We start from the raw sequence: 22,237 nt of genomic DNA, 5'->3' as shown, positions 1-22,237 counted from the left end.
ATGGAGCCTGTCACTGACATTACTGACTGACCAGATTTTCGGGGTAGAGGGGGAAGAACTCTTGTTTAGGTCTCAGAACATTCAGTTCTTCTGCAGGCTGAACAAGCTCAGAAGTCCCCAACCTCCCCAAACCCTGTGGAGATAATAATATCACTTTGCCTACCTTACCAAGTTGTGAAAATCAACAAAGTAATGGATGAGAAAGGCATGGTTAACTGTAAAGCATTATCCAAGTGGAAGGTGACTTTCTGGGGGGGTTTAATGAGGTATAATTCACATGCAATAAAGTCCATGCTTTTAAACTGTACAGTTAGATAAGTTATGATAAATGCCTTCAGTGGGGTAGCCATGACCATTGTCAGGGTATAGAACCGTTCCATCACTCCAGAAAAATTCCCTCTTACTCCTTTGCAGTAAATCCCCTTCCCCAATACCCAACCCTTGGCAACTACTGAGCGGCTTTCTGTCCCTGCAGTTTTGTCTCTTGTAGAATGTTATATAAATGGAATCACATGGTGTATAGTCTTCTGTCTGGCTTCTTTTATTTAGCATAATGATTTTGAGATTCACCCACATGCTTGTGTGTACAGGTAGTCTGTTCTTTTTATTATTGAATGATATGGCATTGTATGGTGCTAGAAACTGAACTGTGTCCTCCCTAAATTCATATGTTGAAGGTCTAAGCCCCACAGTATGATAGAAGGTGGAGATGGAGTCACTGGGAGATAATTAGGTTTACATGAGACCATGGGGGTAGAGCTCTCATGATGGGATTAGTGCCCTTATAAGAAGGGACACCAGAGAGCTCTCTCTCTCCATGTGGACATGGTGAGAAGGTGGCCATCTGCCAGGCAGGAAGAAAGCTCTCACCAGGACCCAACCATGCTGACACCCTGCTCTTAAACTCCTAGCCTCCTGAACTGTGAGAAAATAAATTTCCATCTTTTAAGCCACGCAGTCTGTGAATTGAGTTATGGGAGCCCGAGCTGATGAAGACATATGGATAGAATTTTTTTAAAAAAGAAATTATGGAATATTTCCAATATTTACATTTCTCATATTAATTCCTTTAACATATACCAAAACATTTGATTATAAATATACTGTTCACAAGATCATCACAAGATTAAACATTATGGATTCAGAGCTCTGAATTTGTAAGACATAAAATTTCAAGTGCTGCCATTGCCTTGACATCTCTGAGCCTCACAGGGCCCCAGATACCTCACCAGATGTGCCCCTCACACAGTGGGAAAAGGGTCCTCACCCAGCTAATTCCCCTACCAGTGGCATCAGCTTTGCCGCACAGGGTCCTTACTTCCCTACCAACCCAAGGAGTTATTCAGCAAACCAACACATCCTCCCACTGGAACCAGCGGTCACATCACTATCTTGTCACTACAAAGCCTGCCTCTCACAGCTCCTGGTTGTTCACTCTGTTCCTGAGTGCAGTCCCCATGTGGCCCTGCAAGGTGCTGTGTCCTCCGCCCCCTGGGCTGTGAGTATGTGTAATTAATAAACTTCTGCCAATCTCATCGGTCCAGTGTAGGGCGTTGTACTGGGTGGGCCAAAAAGTTCGTTCAGTAACAACTTATGGAAAACCCGAACAAACTTTTTGGCCAAACCAATATATTTATTTAGGGCTGGGGATCCCTCCTTCACTAATGAGGTGAATGGAAGGTGATCAAAACAAGCACATAGTAGATTTTGTGGTTTGGTAACAGGATTTGAAGGTTAACATCCTCACTCTCTCTTCAATCCTTTACTGTGGTTCAGTGAGGCTGTGCTGGGTCCCACTTGCAGATAAGGTTAAAAGGCTTAATGTGTGGCCTTATGAATAGGAGCTCTCCAAAATATACAAAAAGTTCATGCAGCTCAATATCAAAAAACAAACCACGCAATCAAAAAATGGGCGGAAGACCTTAATAGACATTTCTCCAAAGAAGACATACAGAGTGCCGGTGAAAAGCTGCTCAACATCACTAATCATTAGAGAAATGCAAATCAAAACTACAATGAAGTATCACCTCACACCGGTCAGAATGGCCATCATCAAAAATCTACAAACAATACATGCTGGAGAGGGTTTGGAGAAAAGGGACCCTCCTACACTGTTGGTGGGAATGTAAATTGGTACAACCATTCTGGAGAACAGTATAGAGGTTCCTTAAATAACTAAATATAGAACTACCATATGATCCAGCAATCCCACTCCTGGGCATATACCCTGAGAAAACCATAATTCAAAAACATACAAGCACCCCAACATTCACTGCAGCACTATTTACAATAGCCAAAACACGGAAACAAGCTAAACGCCCATCGACAGAGAAAGGAATAAAGAAGATGTGGTACACATACACAATGGAATTTTATTCAGCCACAAAAAAAAGAATAAAATAATGCCATCTGCAGCAACATGGATGGACCTAGAGATTATCATACTAAGTGAAGTAAGTCAGACAGAGAAAAACAAATATCATATGATAGCACTCATATGTGGAGTCTAATTTAAAAATGATACAAATGAGTTTATTTACAAAACAGAAACCAACTCACAGATCTTGAAATCAAACTTATGGTTACCAAAGGGGAAGCATGGGGGGGAGGGATAAATTAGGAGACTGGGATTAACATATACACAATACTACATATAAAATAGATAACTAACTAATAAGGACCTACTGTATAGCACAGGGAACTCTACTCAATATTCTGTAATAACCTATATGGGAAAAGAATCTGAAAAATAATGGATCTATATAGGTATGATATATATATATAACTGATTCACTTTGCTATACATCTGAAACTAACACAACATGGTTGTGTCAACCATGTAGAGTCAACTATACTCCAATAAAAAAAATTTTTTAATTGTTTCCTGCTGGAACAAGGCTTTATATCCCTTTAGAACAAATCTCTCCAACTCCTAATAAATATCTCAGAAGCTAAGTGGTCTTTCCTACGACTTCCTTCCCATTTTCTTTGCAGGTTCATAAAGTGATTTTGTTTTATTTGCTCCAGTGAGTCATTAGCATAAGGCTCAAAATGACAACCGGTAACAAACAATTAGAGAGAAGAAGCCACATTTTATTTGTTGTTGCATCTCTAGCATCCAGCACATAGACTAGAGCTCTGGAATTGGCTGGTTTTGGTTTTGTGGCTTTTCGAATGATATAACATGCATTTACTATCTGAGGTGAGGGAATATGACACGCAGATTATTTTATTTTAAGGAGAGAGATTTTTCTAGACCTTCCAGTTTAGGTGGGTTATGACTGAAAAACTAACTAGGAACCCTCTCCCCTCCTCTTGAATCCATTAAAAATAAGCGGGGAAACACTGTTAAAAAGAAAAACTAATTGCAATGGAGCAGGACCCAGTGGGGACCTCCCCATGGCCCCTGCCTCTTGTTTGTAGAAAACCTTTAGCCTCCTAGGCTTTCCCCCAGTTCCAAAGAGCAAATGTAATTAGGGAAGTGGGAAAAAAGGAAAATAGTGAAGCAAGACAAAATAATAATAGTTTAGCCATAAAACAAAGTCAAGGACCTTTAGTTCCTCCTCAAGGGCTATAGATAATATTCTAAGCCATATATACCCTTGAGCTCTTTTGCAGACACTGAAAATCCCACCAGGTGGAAGAAGTTAACTGCATGCTGACCACAAGCCCACAGACCTCAGACCGGTTGGAACCTGATGGTTGATGTTGATTCCCAAAACACCACCCTGTTACCTCACTGCCAACCAATCCAGAAGGATGTACACAGGCTCAGCTGGCACATTACATCCTCACGCCTAATGTTGCCTTTAAAAACCCTTCCCTGAAAGCTATCGGACAGTTTGGGTCTATTGAGCCTGAGCCGTCTGTTCTCCTTGCTTGGCGCCACGTTGGGCACCTTGGAATAAACGCCACACTTTCCTTCATCACAACCTCGTGTCAGTAGATTATCTTTGCTGTGCGTTGGGCAAGTGGACCCAAGTTTGCTTTGGTAACAAAATCAATAACAAACTCCTATGCTCAACATCACTAATTATTAGAGAAATACAAATCAAAACTACAATGAGGTATCACCTCACGCCGGTCAGAATGGCCATCATCAAAAAATCTACAAACAATAAATGCTGGAGACGGTATGGAGAAAAGGGAACCCTCCTGCACTGTTGGTGGGAATGTAATTGATACAGCCACTATAGAGAACAGTATGGAGGTTCCTTAAAAAACTAAAAATAGAATTACCATATGATCCAGCAATCCCACTACTGGGCATATACCCTGAGAAAACCATAATTCAAAAGGACACATGTACCCCACTGTTCATTGCAGCACTCTTTACAATAGCCAGGACATGGAAACAACCTAAGTGTCCAATGACAGAAGAATGGATAAAGAAGAAGTGGTACATATATACAATGGAATATTACTTAGCCATGAAAAGGAATGAAATTGGGTCATTTGTAGAGATGTGGATGGACCTAGAGTCTGTTATACAGAGTAAAGTAAGGCAGAAAGAGAAAAGCAAATATCATATATTAATGCATATACGTGGAATCTAGAAAAATGGTACAGATGAACCTATTTGCAGGGTAGGAACAGAGACACAGATGTAGAGAATGGACATGTGGACACAGGAAGGAAGGGGAGGGTAGGATGAACTGGGAGATCAGGATTGACATATATACACTACCATGTGTAAAATAGCTAGCTAGTGGGAACATGCTATAAAGCACAGGAGGCTCAGCTCGGTGCTCTGTGATGACCTACGTGGGTGGGATGGGGGTCGGGCCGAGGGAGGTCCAAGAGGGAGAGGATATAGGTATACATATAGCTGATTCACCTCATTGTACAGCAGAAACTAACACAACATTGTAAAGCAATTATACTCTAATAAAAAATTTTAAAAATTAAAACAATAAAAACCTCTTGCAGGGGGGCAGGAAGGAACATACAGGTTGCATTATAGGTTCTCCATAAAACCTAGCCTAGAACTGGAAAAATATTAGAATATTTCAATATTCTTCTTAAAATTGATAGTTAAAATATCTGCCCAGTGTGATAGTTAATTTATGTGCCAACTTGGCTAGATTATGATCCCAGCTGTTTGGTCAAACACAAGTTAGATGTTTCCATGAAGGTATTTAATATATATATATATATATATATATATATATATATATATATATATATATATATATATACACACATACATATATATATATATTTAAATACAGTTTTGTATCCTGCTTTTATAAACATCACATTTGGAGCACTTTACCATACCATTAAGTATTCTTCGAGGAAATGATTTTATTTATTTATTTATTTATTTGGTTGCACCAGGTCTTAGTTGCAGCAGGTGGGCTCCTTAGTTGAGGAACGCAGGCCCTTTAGTTGTGGCATGCAAACTCTTAGTTACGGTGTGCATGGGGGATCTAGTTGCCTGACCAGGGATCGAAGCCAGGCCCCCTGCATTGGGAGCCCAGAGTCTTAACCCCTGCGCCACCAGGGAAGTCCCCTCTGTGAAGGTATATTTAAATGTGATTAGTATTTAAATCAGTAACTTTGAATAAAGCTGATTACCCTCCATAATGTCCATGAGCCTCATCCAATCAGTTGAAGGTCTTAAGAGCAAAGACTGAGGTTCCCCAAAGTGGAATGAACTCTTTTCAAGACTGAAGCATAGAAACCCTGCCTGAGTTTCCAGACTATTGTCCTGGGGATTCAGACTCAAGACTGCAACATCAACTCTTCCCTGAATTTACAGCCTGCAGGCCCACCCTGCAGATTTCAGACCTGTTGACAGAGATAGATAGATAGATGATAGATGATAGATAGATAGATAGATAGGTAACCTCATACTGTTTTTATTTCCCCTCTGGAGAACACTGACTAATAATTTTACTATATCCCAGCAGCAGGGCTATAGTTATGTTTCACTATATCCTGGCAACAGGGATATAGTTATGTTTATAATTATAGTAAAATATATTGTGGTAATCATCTCATAAGTCAAATCATTATGCTGTACACCTTAAAATTATACGGTGCTGCATGTCCATTATATCTCAATAAAACTGGAAGGAACAAAAAAGAATTTCAATTCGGGAGACACAGATTCACGTAAAACTGAGTGTTCCGAGAGAGAGTCAGGGGCTTATAAAGACAAAAAGCCACAGGCTGACAAAAATTGCCTGATGAGAATTATGACTGACTCTGATACGAGTCTGGAAATACTTGTCCTTAAGGGATCACAAGTTATTTTAGGGTAGGGCCCAAGAAGTATCTTGAGTTTCTGGCAGATGTTCTGGATGACTTCATTAGGACAATAAATGGTCAAAAGGTCAGATTCCATCCAGGCTGAGACGTGCATATGTCACACCCCTTAATGGCCTCCCAGCTCCACTTTAGAGAGCCCTCTTTAGGGAGCATTACCGACTCCATTTTTATTTTTCTTTCACAAAAGGCAGTATGAAATTTGTCCCTGACTTCTGCTGAAGTGAACAACTGTACAATACCATACAAAGCGAAGGAACTTCGTATTCTATTACAAGTTAATCACTGAGGGGATGTTGCCTACAAGCTTAAATTATACACAATGACCCATCTCTGGGAACCCTGCCTCCCAGGTAATGAGCATTAAGCTAAAGTACCTTTGTTTAGCTCCCAGGAAGCATGCTGACCAGGCCCACCTGTGAATGACTGCAGGGAGAAAAAAGAGGAAAACAGTAACACCTCCCCTCAGGAGGCTGATGGGAACCAGGAAGTGTTTGACTTTACTCCCTCCCCTTTCAGTATAAAAGAAGCTTGAATTCTAACTCAGGCTAGATGGTTCTTTGGGACATGAGTCTCCCATCTTCTCAGTCTGCCAGCTTTGCAAATAAGGTCACTATTCCTTGCTCCAACAACTCGTCTCTCAATTTATTGGCCGGTTCTGCAGCAAGCAGTATGACTAACACAGTGACCCCACCTCAGCTTGAAGCCATTCAGGTGAGCTTCAACTCACTGGCTAGTATTGTATGGATAACAGAGTTTGCCATAGATTCCTTCCTTGCAGGCGAAGCAAAGTCTGTGCCACTTGTAAATTAGCATCGCTACCTGTACTAAGGTATGTGCTGTCGGGGAGAAAAAAAACCTTCCTCTATCCTTCTAGCTTCGTCTGACTGGTCTCAGGATAAAATTGATGTGAGACAGATTAACAGGAGAAAAACAAAAAAAAAAAGCTTACTAACATGTTTACTTCCTGTATACATGGGAGAGACCCAGGAAAACTGAGTAACTCACCAGAATGGCTAAAAACCTCCCCTTAAATACCATCTTCAGCTAAAGACATAAGAGGATGTTATGGGTAGTGGTTTGGGACTACAAAGTGGAGGAAGGCAATTCACATGGAGATGGAAAAGCAAATGTTTGGAACTCCCTGTAAAAATCTGGAGTGCTCTTTACCGCACCTAGCCCATATTCCTTCTAGGTGTCTCTGGTGATGGCGGTCTTCTCGGACCAGGCCGTTTATCTAAACTCTTTAACAGTTAAGGGGGTGGTAAAAAGAAAGACTTCCTGAGTCTTCCACTTCTTAAAATTATTCAGCCTAAAATAATTCTCGTGCCAAAGAGACACGTTTAGGGGTGACAAATTTTGCTTCCTCACAGTGCCTTGGGCCAGATAGCAAAGGTTAATATGGAAACACAAGGAGGAAGCCACCTGCCTTCCCAAGGTCGTCCCTAATGCTTTGGGGGACTCGGCTAGATGCCTGAACCTGAGATTTGGGGGAGTTCAGCTGAGACCAACTTCTTTTGCTAAGTCAGGGTCCTGCTGATCGTAGCTCTGATTAAGTGTTGGCTAAGACAAACCCAAAGGATTTGGTGCCCACCAATTTTAGTTGGACTGGTTACAGTGGCCGATGTTGGGGCTAAAGCTCCTTCCGGAATGAGGGGTGGAATTGTGGGGAAGCAAAATTTCCTGGGATTTCTCAGCGATCTTGTAAAAAGCCCTGGCCCTCTGAGACTCTTTGTGCAGTGTGAGATTCACATCTACAGCCATTTGTCTAGTTAATTGCTCTGATCTGAAAGGATTCATAAAGTCTCATCCCCCCAGGAGGACCAAATAGTTACAGCTCTGAGTAGGTCCCCGAAGGTGCACCATCTCCCTAGGAATTCACATTTCAAGGAGGAATGAGGCCCAGAAACTTGGAGACTCCGGGTCTGGCACCTGGAGAGATTTCATCACTGGCAAAGCCCATTAGCTGTTCCCAGGAAATAAAAATAGAATCTGGGTAGTAAAATAAAGTCTAACCTTTTTTGCCTTTGTGCTTAGTCTGCTTTCACTGGCTTACAGGGGGGCTTCGTGCAGAGGCCTCGCATCCAGCACTTCAGACCCGAGTTCCGGGTGTGAAATATCTGCGCCAATGCTCCAGCTGGGGGTGGGAGGTCCGACCGTATGCAGGAACGCTGCACACGACACCCCCAATCAAGATGGCGGTGGCGGGTCATGTGGGCACTGCGATGGGGAGCAGCTGCGCCTGTGCCTGCTCCTGCGCCTGCCCCGCGAGAACTCCACCCCCTCCCCTGCTGAGGGGATCCCTGTGAAGCAGCCACGCCCACGGCCTCTTGAGCGGGAGCTTGTGCCTCTGCATTCTTTGATCAAAGAAAGAGTAAAGCTTTCTTTTGCTTCTGGACCCAACTCATTCTACTGGTGGGGGCGACACTGGGCAGAAGGACCCTTGTTGGGATGGGTAACAGTTTTACTTACATACCAAAGGCCAGAGTGAGGAGATGCTTCCCAGGAGAGAAGGACGGCTAACTCCCGCCCCTTCACAAGCAGCAGGGAAAACCAGTTTCCTCCCGCCCTTCACCTGCTGACTTAGAACAACTGACCTGTTCTCACCATGTTGCCCCAGGTGCAGGCCTGGGCGAGGGGGGAAGGCCTGTGTATTTACTGTGAGATATTAATAAGAACTCTGTCTGCGATCACAATACGCTGTGGGTGCATTCAGGATGAAATTAAAGAGTATTAAAAGCCCAGCCAAAAGGAGAGAGTGTCTCAAAGAGGTCAGTTATACTGAATGCCAAGAGGAATGAGAAATTCAGTTAGACAAGGACTGGAAAGGTGTCACTTTGATTTAGCGATGTGGAAGTCATCGGTGACTTCGGAGTAGTTTTGAGAGAATGCGGGAAGGAGAAGACAGCCTAGAGCGGGTGGGAATACAGGCAAATCTTTCAAGAAGTTTGTCGTGAGAAATGAGATTGCCTGGTACACATGAGAGGGAAAAAACAGGGTGAAAAGTTTACAGAGAGAGGAGATTTGAAATCGACATTGTGAAGAAAGAAGATGCAAATTAGCTAAATAAAAGTAGTAAAATAACTTTCTTCAGCAGCACGTAGATGCCTGGGTGAAGGTAAGGGGGGAGAATGATAAGCAATCTCTTATGAAGTTCTGCCAACTAAGTACACTGAAAGGACAGAAGAAAAGGGAATAAAGGATGTAAGTAAGAGTCACTAACATTTTAGCTCTTGGAATTGTTGGGAAGGAAAACACTTCCTCTACCCTCTTACGTTCATTAATTGGGAATCTGCAAATTAAATTGACAAAAGCAGATTACCATGAGAAAAAAACATTTAACTGTGGATGACTACATGCAGGGGTTCACAAAGAAACGTGATTTGAAGGGCTGGCTACAACTGGGGGCTTATATACTACTTAAGTGACGGGGGTAGGAGAAAGGCATCTTCTGAAAAACATGACTTCTTGGTGGGGGGAGGGAAGGGCACTTATGGGAGAACAAATGACATTTAGGAAAGATAAATGTTACATTAGGAGAATATACGGGAGATATGGTAGTTTTAGGAAAATGTCTGTTTGAGTCTGGTGCTTGGAACTCTTCTCTAAGACTGTTTCCAAAAAGTAAGTAAGTAAATAAATAGAAAAGGTGAAAAGTCTTAGGGAAATTTTATTTCTCCATGAGGAAAGATCTATGAATCAGTGTTTAAAGTTATATATACTAAGTTTTATGGCACTAGAACAATTGTAATACATCCAAACATTGACAATAAGGACTTCCCTGGTGGCACAGTGGTTAAGAATCCTCCTGCCAATGCAGGGAACACAGGTTCGCCCTGGTCCGGGAAGATCCCACATGCCATGGAGCAACTAAGCCTGTGCGCCACGACTACTGAGCCTGTGCTCTAGAGCCCGCATGCCACAACTACTGAAGCCCGCGCGCCTAGAGCCCAGGCTCCGCAACAAGAGAAGCCACCACGATGAGAAGCCCGTAGCCCCCGCTCGCCGCAACTAGAGAAAGTCCGCATGCAGCAACGAAGACTCAACACACTCAAAAATAAATAATATTAAAAAAACCCAAAACATTGACAATAGCCATAGCAGCAGTATATCCAAATGATGTCTGTCTAAATCTTTAGGTCTGTATATCATGATAAAATTGGAAATAGAAAAAAGCTATCAATCAACACCACTATATATTAATGACAAGTTTGGTTGTCTGGGTGCTGGTATCAGGGCTCAGTTTGAGTATGTAAAATCAACAGTGTTTTGATTCACAAAATCTGATTAAAAGTAAGTTAGATGCAGAGAAACATGGTTTAAAATACTATATAAATTTTCATCATACACATATAATACAAGAATATTTTCCTTTAATCCAGATTTTCACGTCATGTTTAATGGAAAACAACTAAAATGTTATGCAAACAACCCAGGAGGGAAATTTTTACTATTTATCTTTTAGATCATATAATCTTTCTTCAAAATCTGTACATATTCTCGTGATGTTTTCAAAACTAGATCTTGATTTAGATTTGACTCATCAGTAGCTCCTAGATGAGAAGCTCTATAGCATGCTGATTCAATTCAGCAGCAGCTGAAAAGAAAAAGAAAGGATTATATTCTTTACCTAAAATACTTGAGTTAACTAAATATAAGTTGGTAAAAAAAAAAAACCTGAGACCTTTCTAAGCGTTCAGAAGAATGAAAAGTATCTATACACGACATAACACAAAATATAAGATTACTAGTATATAATTTGCCTGTGGTTGCACGATGAATTAATTGCTCTTGTGGCTGAGTATCAGAGCTTCTGGCTTTCTCATTCGTCATTCATTTACTCAACAACCATCTGCTAAGGTGCTGTGACAAGCACTGAAATTACAAGATGAAGGTGACACAGTCCACCCTGAAAAATCATGCTATAAACTGGAAAAACAGACAAACAGGCAATTTCCATAGTCATAAATACTATGACAGGTATAAAAGAGGGTACAAGGAACACTCAGAAGTGACACCCAGCTTTGTGTCAATACTGTCAGCTTTTTGGTGGAGGTGGTATGTAAGTGGATACCTGAAGGACAAGGGAAAAGTACGGGAGATGGAGGGAAGAGGCAAATACAAAGACTAAAGGTGAGGAAGAGCACCTGTGGGATTGCAAGCAGTCTATTTGACTGGATGTAGAGCAAAGGGGCAGAGGAAGGTAGTAAAGAGATAAGGCTGAATACTATGGCAGGACCCAAACTGATTTGGGTGTTTTTATTCCATGATAAGGAATTTGGAATTTTTTCCTGAGAGCGAAAGATAAACCAATGACAAAGTCAATGACAGGAAATTTTAATGTCAGCCACTAAGTGACAGCTACACGAACGTGACTGCTTGAGTCTGGGTTTTTTGGCCTTAATCACTGCCAGAAACTTGAGAAGTTGATAAACCCCATGTTTTCTAATAGTGTCAGTGTGCAGGTTGACAGTTCCACAGGGATGGCAGAAGCAGAGAGGAAGGATATAGCCAGAAATAAAAAGAAATACATAGACTTTTTGAGATTTTTTTTTTAAAGCTGTGGAACATGATGAATAAATGAGGAATCAGGATATTTTTCATTATGAATGTTCATTCTTTCACATTTTTTCATTAGATATGTATAAGATATTTAACCTATCAATAGTATCTGCCATCCAAACAATGGAAAGAGATGCCATTTACTACTGAATATTTACAGTTTATTTCAGAAATCAATGTCTAAATTTAATTCATAAATTTCAGCAACATACCTTTTTCTAGTACTCTAGTTATATTTTTTCCATCTCCTGCCACATCTGAAATAAGTCAAATATTATTTAAGTTAGACAAGAGACATTTTTGTAGGAATGATGTATAGCTTATGAAATGTGGCCTTTAAATAATACTTCTAGAGACTAGACCTAATTTGAGGATTGCTTAAATAGAAAAATAATCACATCAATAAAATAAAATAAATTCCTACTTATTTTGATTTTAGATAATAAAGAACATATATATGTAATGTTATTTAGATTAATCGGATAAAAAGTACAATAAATATCAGTCTACTGAATATACATAATTTCAGAGGGTGATATTTGATCTTATTGGTACAAACAAGTTTAAACGATTAAAGTCATATATATATTACAATGAATGCATTACTTTGCAATTCTTAGAAAAATTGCTCTTTCTAAAAGTTTAATCAGTTTTTTACTCTAATGGATCTTTCCTTAAAATGAGTTTTCCTTTCTTACACTTCTATATAACTAAAATTTTAAGGTATGTTCTATGGTAATAATTTTTCAACATAGAATCTTAAATACATAAAATGGAGAAAATGGTTCCGTTGTAATGTCATGTCAAAATTCTACGGGCAAAAAATTAAGTAAAGGTATTTTGCTGTCTATATTAGGACTGAAACATTTAGTTCAGAAAATCTGCTTGAAGAAAGGAAAAGTAGAGGCTAGAGCCAGTTTTCAAACTCAGTTTCTGATTCATGACTTTCTAGAATTAGAAACAAGGAAAACAATACATAATTCTTTAACTGTAACTTTGTTTCCATTCTAGAAATTAGGGCCAACTTTTTGAAACATTTGACTAATTATAGTTATCTACTTAATTATGAAATGTGTGGGAACATTTCAAACTGTATTACAAGTGTCTCCACCTAGAGTGTCCTTTTAAAAATCTTTCTTATAAAAGGCACCCTCTCACTAAACAGGGTCTCAAATAGTATACTGAACATGACAAACACTGTGATGATAAGGATATCATGATAGCCAACGCCTTTGTAAATTTTAGGTGCGAAGACAAATTTTTTGGCTAGCAGGTTTCCCAATATTTTCAGAGACTGTTTTCCATAACACTTTTCTGACAACAGCACTGTAGAGAGGCCCTATGAAATGAATAATGTGACAACATGACTAGACAGGTTTTGTGAAATTAATAACTCATAACAGATGAAGGAAGAAGCCTTTACTGAAATAATTTTGTATTACCATTAATAAACACTGCAAAATGTAGGTCACGTTTTTACATGCGTTGAATTAGGGAATGACCCGTGTAAGATTACTCTCTTTTCCCCCAAAAGCTCTTTTCCTCAATATGTCCTTCCAAGACGCTTATGTTGATTTCTAGGTGAAGATCATGTTCACCTGGAGGAAGTAGTTGGAAGTCGAACATTAATAAGGAGAACAGGGCTTCCCTGGTGGCACAGTGGTTGAGAGTCCGCCTGCCGATGCAGGGGACACGGGTTCTTGCCCCGGTCCGGGAAGACCCCACATGCTGCGGAGCGGCTGGGCCCGTGAGCCATGGCCGCTGAGCCTGCACGTCCGGAGCCTGTGCTCCACAACGGGAGAGGCCGCAACAGTGAGAGGCCTGCGTACCGCAAAAAATAAATAAATAATAAGGAGAACACACCTGCATTTTTCTTTAAACTTTTCCATTTAACAAAAACACAGAAAGGTGAGAAAATTATACACAGGAAAACAATATATCAGCAAGTTTTAATTTTAAAGATTTTTAGTTAGAAGGATTCTCTCACAACTGGTAGTTTCCAAACTATGTCCCATAGTAATGGAAGGTCCCCCACTGAGGACACTGCAGGACTGAAGGAAAAAGAAGTCACAGCTTCAAGGTCTCCGCCACTCCTTTAGCTAAACAGCTCTATATTTGTCTCTGTTTTATATAATACAGTTTCATGCAAAATTTTTTTTTTTAAAAAGAAAGTTTCTTTTCCTTGAAAGAAAATTTTTTAAGGTATGAGAGTCATTGATTTAGTCAAAGTCCCTAATTTTACAAAAGAGGTAACAAAGGGTCAGAGAGACTTTGTCACAAAGCCAACATGTCACAAAGCCAACGGCCTTCTCGCTGAGTCTAGAGAGAGTTCTACGCCAGCTACTTCCTCAGATTAAGAAAAAAAAACACATAGATTTTTAACTATAACTCAGAGAAAATGAATATGTAAAACTTTGTCATGTAGCTCAATAACGTTTGATGCATGAGACATGAAATAGTAGCTTTCTAACTAAATTATATATTTTAAAGGCATGAACAAGAATAAATTATCATAACTCCTATTAGTAGCAGTCAATATATTTAATTTATAAAGCACAGATTTTTTTTTTTTTAACCACAGGACAGGGAACTTGAAGGAGAAAATCTTTAGTTGAATCACACAGGCCAAAATTGAGGAGATTCTTCTTCTTTTTTAAAAATTTATTTATTTATTTATTTTTGCGGTACGCGGGCCTCTCACTGTTGTGGCCTCTCTCGTTGCGGAGCACAGGCTCCGGACGCGCAGGCTCAGCGGCCATGGCTCACGGACCCAGCCGCTCCGCGGAATGTGGGATCTTCCCAGACCGGGGCACGAACCCGTGTCCCCTGCACGGGCAGGTAGATTCTCAACCACTGCGCCACCAGGGAAGCCTGAGGAGATTCTTCTTTAAAAGGATATTCATTTCCTCCAAATAAAACTTGGTTTACCGAAATGAGTCAACAAATGAATTATCCACGTTGTGGGTTATTTATGGCAAAATTTAAAACACAAAACAGATTTCTCTTTACTATCTAGCATACTTCAATCTCTCATCATTAGTTTGTATGTACAAAAAACATGAGTGTAATCTCAATTAGAATTTAAATCCAGTCAGAAATTACAGGCTAATTCCTTGGCCTAAAGTTTCAACGTGAGGACTTACACTCCTACCCTCCTCATGAGAGGAGGGGAGATTTACCCAATGCGTGAATTTGGGAGAAGGAACTAAGAAGTGCTGGCTTGCTTCCGAATCTCTTCTTTGAGAAGGTGTGTGTGCCCTCAGCACCGGGAACTGGGGTCTGCTCTCATGCCTGCAGTAAGCAGCCTGCCCTGGGGCGGGGGTCAAGCATTTGCTTCCTCCCCTTAGGCCTAATTTGGGATGAAGTATTCTGAGGCCCACTGTGACTGCACACCTAAAGCACGTCCTCCAATTTGTTAGTTATGTGTCAGTAACAAAGCTCCTTAGTTGATCTCCAGCTGCTGACTCCCGCGTGCTGAACTCAGAAGGGGAAGAGAAGTGTCATCTGCCACCTACCCACCACAGCTCCAACAAGGCAGAGGACCACACGACACTGAGGGAACGTTTTCTTCTTCTTCCCTGACTTTATAATTAACGTACATTGTTCAAAACAACCCCCACTATAAAGTAGGGGAAAGGTGAAAGGAACATTTTAGAAAGAAACGTAGTGAAGCCAGTAACAATATGAAGCACAACAGGTATGTGCTCGTTCACCCAACTGTAATATATTACTGTTAAATTATATCTGAGACTGCAGGCTGGAAAATAATGTTGCACTCTCTTTTTAAGACCAATTTGATAAATATATACACACCACACACATACACATGCACACTCATTTCCAAAGTTAATTTATTTTCAGTAATTATTGATACTTTTAAAAGTTGATATCACTCATTTTAAGTGTCACGAAAATGTAATAAAATCAAGTCATTTAAACCACTTCAATTCATTATCCAATTGTAAACAGGCTAAGGTATGAAGGAAATTACACTTGGCAGTCTGTAGATATTAAGTACATATATTTTGCTGCAGAGAGAAGAACTGAGGAAGAATTTGTAGATCAAAGAGCTGAAAAACTAAGTACAGGAAAAAAAATGAATGAAAGAAAAAGAACTGTTAAGAAGTTGAACTATTACCTCTATCTTTCAAAAGATAAAATGCCTACTCATTTGTCCATGTGGACAAAATGAAGTGGGAACAAGAAGGATTATACTGATATAATAAACTGAGACAATAAACAAGTTTATTGAACTCTGCCTGTGCCTTATGAGAAACTAGCTCAACTACTGTGGTAATTTGATTAGAGTTAAAACTCAAGAGTGGATAGGCACTGCCTTGGTGATGTAAACACGAGGCCTATTTTTTTTAAAAGAAATGTGACTCAATATTCTGGTGAGACACAAAATGTTGTGTCATATAAAAAGTCAAAGTCTTAGGAATATTAATTGTTTTAGCTTCAGTGCATTTGTATGACCACATTTAGAAAGAGAGTTGCTAAACTGAATGGACATTTGAGCAATTTTTTAAATTACTTAAATAAATCATTAGAAAATTTTTCAAAGTGTCAGTAATGCACCAAAAGTCCAAAATCAGTCAATGTAAAATGTAATCCTCCTACTTAAGACAGATTTAAAGGGCATTTATTAAGTACTGTGGCCATGCATCGTGTTCGGCACACAAATACCTAAAAACTCTTGAACATAAAAAAATCTTTAAACCAGTGAGATTGTGTCTGTTATAAAGTTGTCTGGAATAGATTTTTAAGTTTTCAGTTCTTGAAAAAATTCTATGTGCAAGAAAATCTAACAGTGATGTAGCTATTTTGGCTAATGTTAACCTTTTGTATTTTATAATAATATAATTAAATAACACAATTGAAAAAAACTGTAAAATTACTTCTGATATATAGGACCAAACATCCCAGAATTAACTAGAATGTGAAAACTGAGGGTAAAATTAGCAAGACAGATACGTAGTAATCTCCTACCCCCACAATGGTATCAACTGCTAAGACTGAACTTCATGTACTGGTGAGGGAGGTAATAAATCTGTGTTAGGTACATGGAGTAAGCTTGCTGCTACAACCAGCACAACTGAAACCACACACCTAGAGCGGTACTTTGCTATAATTATTTTCCTTAAAGTTAGGGGAAAATGCTGAGTAAGATAAAACTTCACAGTAGGAATAGTCCAAAATGTTAAAACATTGCCAATAAAGGAGAATGATAAACAAATGCAATCTTAATGCCATTTTTAACATTTTACTTTGTAGAATCATAGCTAAAACCTTTAGAAGGCTATTGTTTTATCATGTCCCATCCAAAAACCCACCTCTTTCTATCATTTTAGACAGTACGTTAACACCTCTCATAGTATTATTTTACGTTTTCCTAGTAGAAATAATTATATTCCTAGCAATTCCAGAAGGCACCTTCTTTCTGTAAGTCTTACTAAGAATTAGGTGACCAACAACTGTATAATAACTCTTCCGCGGCATTCTGTAGTGATTATGGAGACGTCTTTGCATCTTGATAGAGTTAAGTAGTGCTCTTCAATCTCTCTTATTAAAACCAGCACGATTTGGCAAAGACCCCACAAGGGAACTATGTATACCTAGTAACTACAACATGGAGTTTAAAATAAACTATTTTTCGATTTATCTAGAATTACTAAAAAAATAAACGCCTCTTTCCTCGAAAAAAATTAAAGGAAAAAATTCCCGCAGAAATTTTCTCTCACATTGTTTTTGCATTCACACACTCTTTCATCTTCATCTTGTAAAATGATACATTGTTTGATTTTTTGGGTGACAACTCATGAGAACATTCTAAGTTTACATCATGCTTAGCAACTGACAGAGGGCTTGACATGCATTTTCTTTTCGACCCTGGAGTCCAGTTTCATGGCTCTGAAGCACTTAGACCCAATTTAGCCACAGCACTGTCTAAGAAACCTTAGCTTTGCTCTTCTATGATTTCTTACGACGTGAAGCCAAATGAGAAAACAGGTTGAGACTTCATTTAACAAGGCCTACTTTTCTCTGCATCAAGAACGTCATGAAAACCCCATCAAAACCATAACCCCGTGTGCACTGAGTGAGATGCATATTTTAATAACAATGATACACAATGAAAACCAGTTGCAATTTAAAGACTCCCCATCATAGTCATCATTCATCCAGGTGATGGCAAGATAGAGACATAAGTGGACTTCATTTTAAAAGTTTAAATATTTGCTTTATTTACGTATTTAGAAATGTTCTACAATTGCTCAGCAAGACATTTTATAAAAATTCAATAAAAATGCTCTAAGTAAAATAGCAATTAAGGATGCACTCTCATGTACGAAAATGACAAAAAAATTTAACTTAAAAACAGAAATTAACCTATTTAGTGCTACAAGTCTATTTAATTCACAAAAAGGATTTATCTAGGATTCCTTTAAATAAAAAAAAATCCATATATGGTTAAGTGTTTGGATGCCAATCATTCACTTATGCTTAGGGGTAGAAAAACTAGGGTGCAGCAAAACTTGAAAATGATTATGAACCATTGCCAAACTGAAATCAATTAGAAGGTATATCTTTGGTTATTAGGCAATAATATTTAATTTCTAAAATAGGATTTAACTGCAGTTTTTAGAAATTTAAAATTTGTCAGTTTAATTACATTTACTGAATAAAGTTAATGATAAATCTCTCTTGAAAATGAGAAATCCAGGGACTTTAAAAAATCATAAAATTTCTGTCTCTTTATTAGCACAATTATGGCTTTTACTTCGTGTGTGTAAGTCAAATAAACAATTCAGAATTTCACCAAATTAGAAACAAGAATTATTATCAGAAATCTGAAACCCAAGGAAAAAAGGGTAATATAACTAACCTTGGTCCAGTAAATCTCCATGCTCTCATGTGAAGGGCGCCAACTTGAGGTAGAAATCCCTAAGTTTTCTCCTGGAGTAAGATATCTATTGAGCACTAAACTATTATTAATATTTCCTACACAAGGTGGCTTCAGGACTGGCCTCGTAGTAAGAGTGCTGAGTAAAGATCTGTTCTGCTGTTTCTCCACCAGTAGTTTGGTACTGACCTTTGCCAGCTTCTTATTAGTCCTGGGAAGATGGCAAAACACCAATTTCATTCATTGCATTTTCCCTAAATGATTTGTAAATGATTTGCATTTCTTAAATTGCCATAATAGTAAATGGAATGAACCATTAAACCACGTTTTAACACTGAAAATGGGTCAGAGCAGACCTATTATAAACAATTCTAGGTGTAAAATTGTTCTAAAGAAGTACATATGTGTCTGGGGGATCCTTAACTAACAAGTCAGTCAAAGTCAGGAGAGAGAAATGGCATCAGCGATGGAGACGGCTTAACAGGTGACGCTTGCTGCCTTCTGCGATGGCTGCACTTAGACACCCACCTTTAGTAAACCAGTTCAGGGATGAAAAAACAAACCATCCCTCAAAGACATTTTCAAGCATTTGCTTTCACCACCCCTGTATACACATTTCACTCATTACCTCAGAGGAATTAAGCATTCGGCACTGAGGAATAATCTAGAGCAGCGGTCCCCAACCTTTCTGGCACCGGGGCCAGTTTCGTGGAAGACAACTTTTCCATGGATGGGGGTGTATGGGGGTTGTCAGGATGGTTCAGGCGGTAATGCGAGCGACGGGGGGCGATGGGGGGGGCGCGGCAGGTGAAGCTTTGCTGGCTCGTCCACCGCTCACCTCCTGCTGTGCGGCCCGGTTCCTAACAGGCTGCGGACAGGTACCGGTAACACTGTTACTGAGGTACTGGGGGTGGGATCTGCCCTTGTGGTCTTCCACGCACACCCTCACGCAGGCCACCGTGTTATTTTTAGACACTTTGTGAATTATACGGCCCTTCGCCCCTCTGTTACTTTCCCCTTATTTCACAAGCATGCCTTTATGTAGAGTAGAAAAACTTCAAATACAGTAGTTTGTCTCAGGGCGCCCTCTAGCGATGATACCAAAGATCATAATCAAGAAAGTAAATTTACCAAATGCTAGAATGTGACGCTTTGCGTTTAAGCGGTAATCTTCCAAAAAATAATTAAACTCGTTAATATTTCTATTTACGGGAATTCCAACAAGAAATTTTATCTCAGTTACAAAGTTTCAAAAACACTTAGCTTAAAGACTAAATCAGGTTAACTATTGGGTTGGCCAAAAAGTTCGTTTGGGTTTTTCCAGTAACATCTTACGGGAAGACACAAATGAACTTTTTGGCCAACGCAATATATGAAAATATAAAAAATAAAGTTATGTAAAACCAACAAAAAGGTGGGGAGATGCAAACTGGACTCACATTTTAAAGGTGACTTCACTTACTAACATCATTTTCCAAAGTTATACTATCTAGTTAGCTTTCACTTCCTACTAATCTCATGAACCTGGCTCAATAAAAATTATGCTTTAGAGGCAAATTAATGAGCTAAATTTAAATTTATTTTCTATGATTCTACGTTTTGACTTACTTCTTTAGTTCATTTGCCAATGACTTTCTAACTTTTAGTTCTTCGAGGTAGAGTTGCTTATATTTTTCCAACTCTGCTTTAGTAGAATCTTCTTGAAAAGTTTTCATTTTGGAGAGTTCAGATTCCAGATCTTTAATTCTCAGTTCCATTGGACTTCTTATTGAAGCATTATTATTCTCTCTTAACTGCTCTAAGTTTTCTTGAGATGCTGCTTGTGTCTAAAGTCAAATAAAAACATACATGTTTAAAATAATTATAACCTGAATAATTATAGTATATTTGTTCCCTTTAGTTTTGTGTCAATGATTCAGAGAGCAATTTTAAATGTGAAAAAAAAGCTGAACTTTAAAAATATTTATGCAAGATTACAACTGTCCTGTTGAGTGGCAAGGCAAGACTCCTCTTTTTCACCTTGATGAAGATTGTGTAACGGAACTTTCTGTATATCACAGAAACAACAGACAAACAATGGAGGATTTAATTTCACTGTGGCAGTATGATCACCTCACAGCTACTTATCTTCTACTCCTAGCCAAGAAGGCTCGGGGAAAACCAGTTCGTTTAAGGCTTCTTTCGTCCTGTGGACAAGCCAGCTCGACTGCAGTCACAAACATCAAGCCAAAGAATCTGAGTCTAGAAGATGTGATCACCAGTGATGAAAATTATGTGGCTGGATTAATAGACTATGAATGGTGTGAAGATATTTCATCAACAGGTGTGGCTACTCCACAAACACCACAGTTTGCCAAGCATTGGATAGAGTCAAATGGTCTGGAATCTAAATCATTAACTCCAGTATTATGCACAGCATCTGCCAATAAATTAAAGAACAAAGAGAATGTATATACTCCTAAGTCTGCTGTGAAGAATGACGAGTGCTTTTCATTTCCTGAGCCAAAGACTCCAGTTAATAAGAACCAGCATAAAAGAGAAATACTCACTACACCAAATCATTACAGTACACCCTCAAAAGCTAGAAACCAGTGCCTGAAAGAGACCCCAGTTAAAATGACAGTAAATTCAGCAGGAACAGAGAAGTTAATAACAGGTGTCATTAGCCCTGAGAGGCGGTGTCACTCAGTGGAACTCAACCTTAACCAAGTACATGTAGAGGATACTCCAAAAAGAGAAGGAACCAAAGTGTTTGGGAGCCTTGAGAAGGGGTTGGATAAGGTTATCACTGTGCTTACCAGGAGCAAAAGGAAGGGCTCGGCCAAAGATGGGCCAAGAAGACTAAAGCCTCACTATAACATGACTACAACCAGATTAGTGAATCCAGATCAACTCTTGAATGAAATAATGTCTATTCTTCCAAAGAAGCACGTTGACTTTGTACAAAAGGGCTATACACTGAAGTGTCAAACACAGTCAGATTTTGGCAAAGTGACAATGCAGTTTGAGCTAGAAGTGTGCCAGCTTCAAAAGCCCGACGTGGTGGGTATCAGGAGGCAGCGGCTTAAGGGTGATGCCTGGGTTTACAAGAGATTAGTGGAAGACATCCTGTCTAGCTGCAAGGTTTAATTGATGAATGGTTTCCATCCTGCCTGATGAGTATGGGTGCGATACAGCCTACATGGAGCCTGGTGTGATGGGTTTGATTTTTAAAGTCCTCTGGAACTACGAACTTGTTTCTAAAGAGCTACCTTAAAGACCAATATCTTTTTGTTTTTAAACAAAAGATATTATTTCATGGATGAATCTAAGGCAAGCCCCTCTGGCATTATCTCTTACTGTCTTTTTTAATCCTGTGCGTTGTATATTAATAACTGTTGACTTTCTTAGATTCACTTCCATACATGAATGTAAGCTCTTAACTATGTCTCCTTTTAATGTGTAATTTCTTTCTGAAATAAAACCGTTTGCGACTATAAAAAAAAATTATCATCAATGTAA

General features: G+C 39.2%; 1 protein-coding gene and 1 pseudogene across 2 annotated transcripts in view; one reads left to right on the top strand and one right to left on the bottom strand.

Moving 5' to 3' along the window:
- Positions 1–9,919: 9,919 nt before the first annotated feature.
- The window catches only part of LOC309803326 (ankyrin repeat domain-containing protein 26-like), a 361,186-nt pseudogene continuing 348,868 nt past the window's right edge, over positions 9,920–22,237 (bottom strand). Inside the window, exons 28-31 of the transcript in view lie at positions 20,345–20,562; positions 18,719–18,947; positions 12,048–12,092; positions 9,920–10,870 (exon numbers count right to left, since the gene is read on the bottom strand). The product of the transcript in view is annotated as an ankyrin repeat domain-containing protein 26-like (transcript). The remainder of the gene's footprint in view (positions 10,871–12,047; positions 12,093–18,718; positions 18,948–20,344; positions 20,563–22,237) is intronic.
- LOC309803324 (maternal embryonic leucine zipper kinase-like) lies at positions 20,702–22,236 on the top strand (the record flags this gene model as incomplete). The annotated part of the gene is made up of 1 exon (XM_082619394.1): positions 20,702–22,236. One exon carries the CDS (start codon positions 20,702–20,704, stop codon positions 21,863–21,865), a length of 1,164 nt encoding a protein of 387 aa, XP_082475520.1. The 3' UTR covers positions 21,866–22,236.

This window comes from Mesoplodon mirus, assembly GCF_964341445.2.
Source record: "Mesoplodon mirus genome assembly, chromosome: 4".
Classification (NCBI taxonomy): domain Eukaryota; kingdom Metazoa; phylum Chordata; class Mammalia; order Artiodactyla; family Ziphiidae; genus Mesoplodon; species Mesoplodon mirus.
Note: the sequence above shows the minus strand (reverse complement) of the source record. Positions and strands in the feature narration are given on the sequence as shown.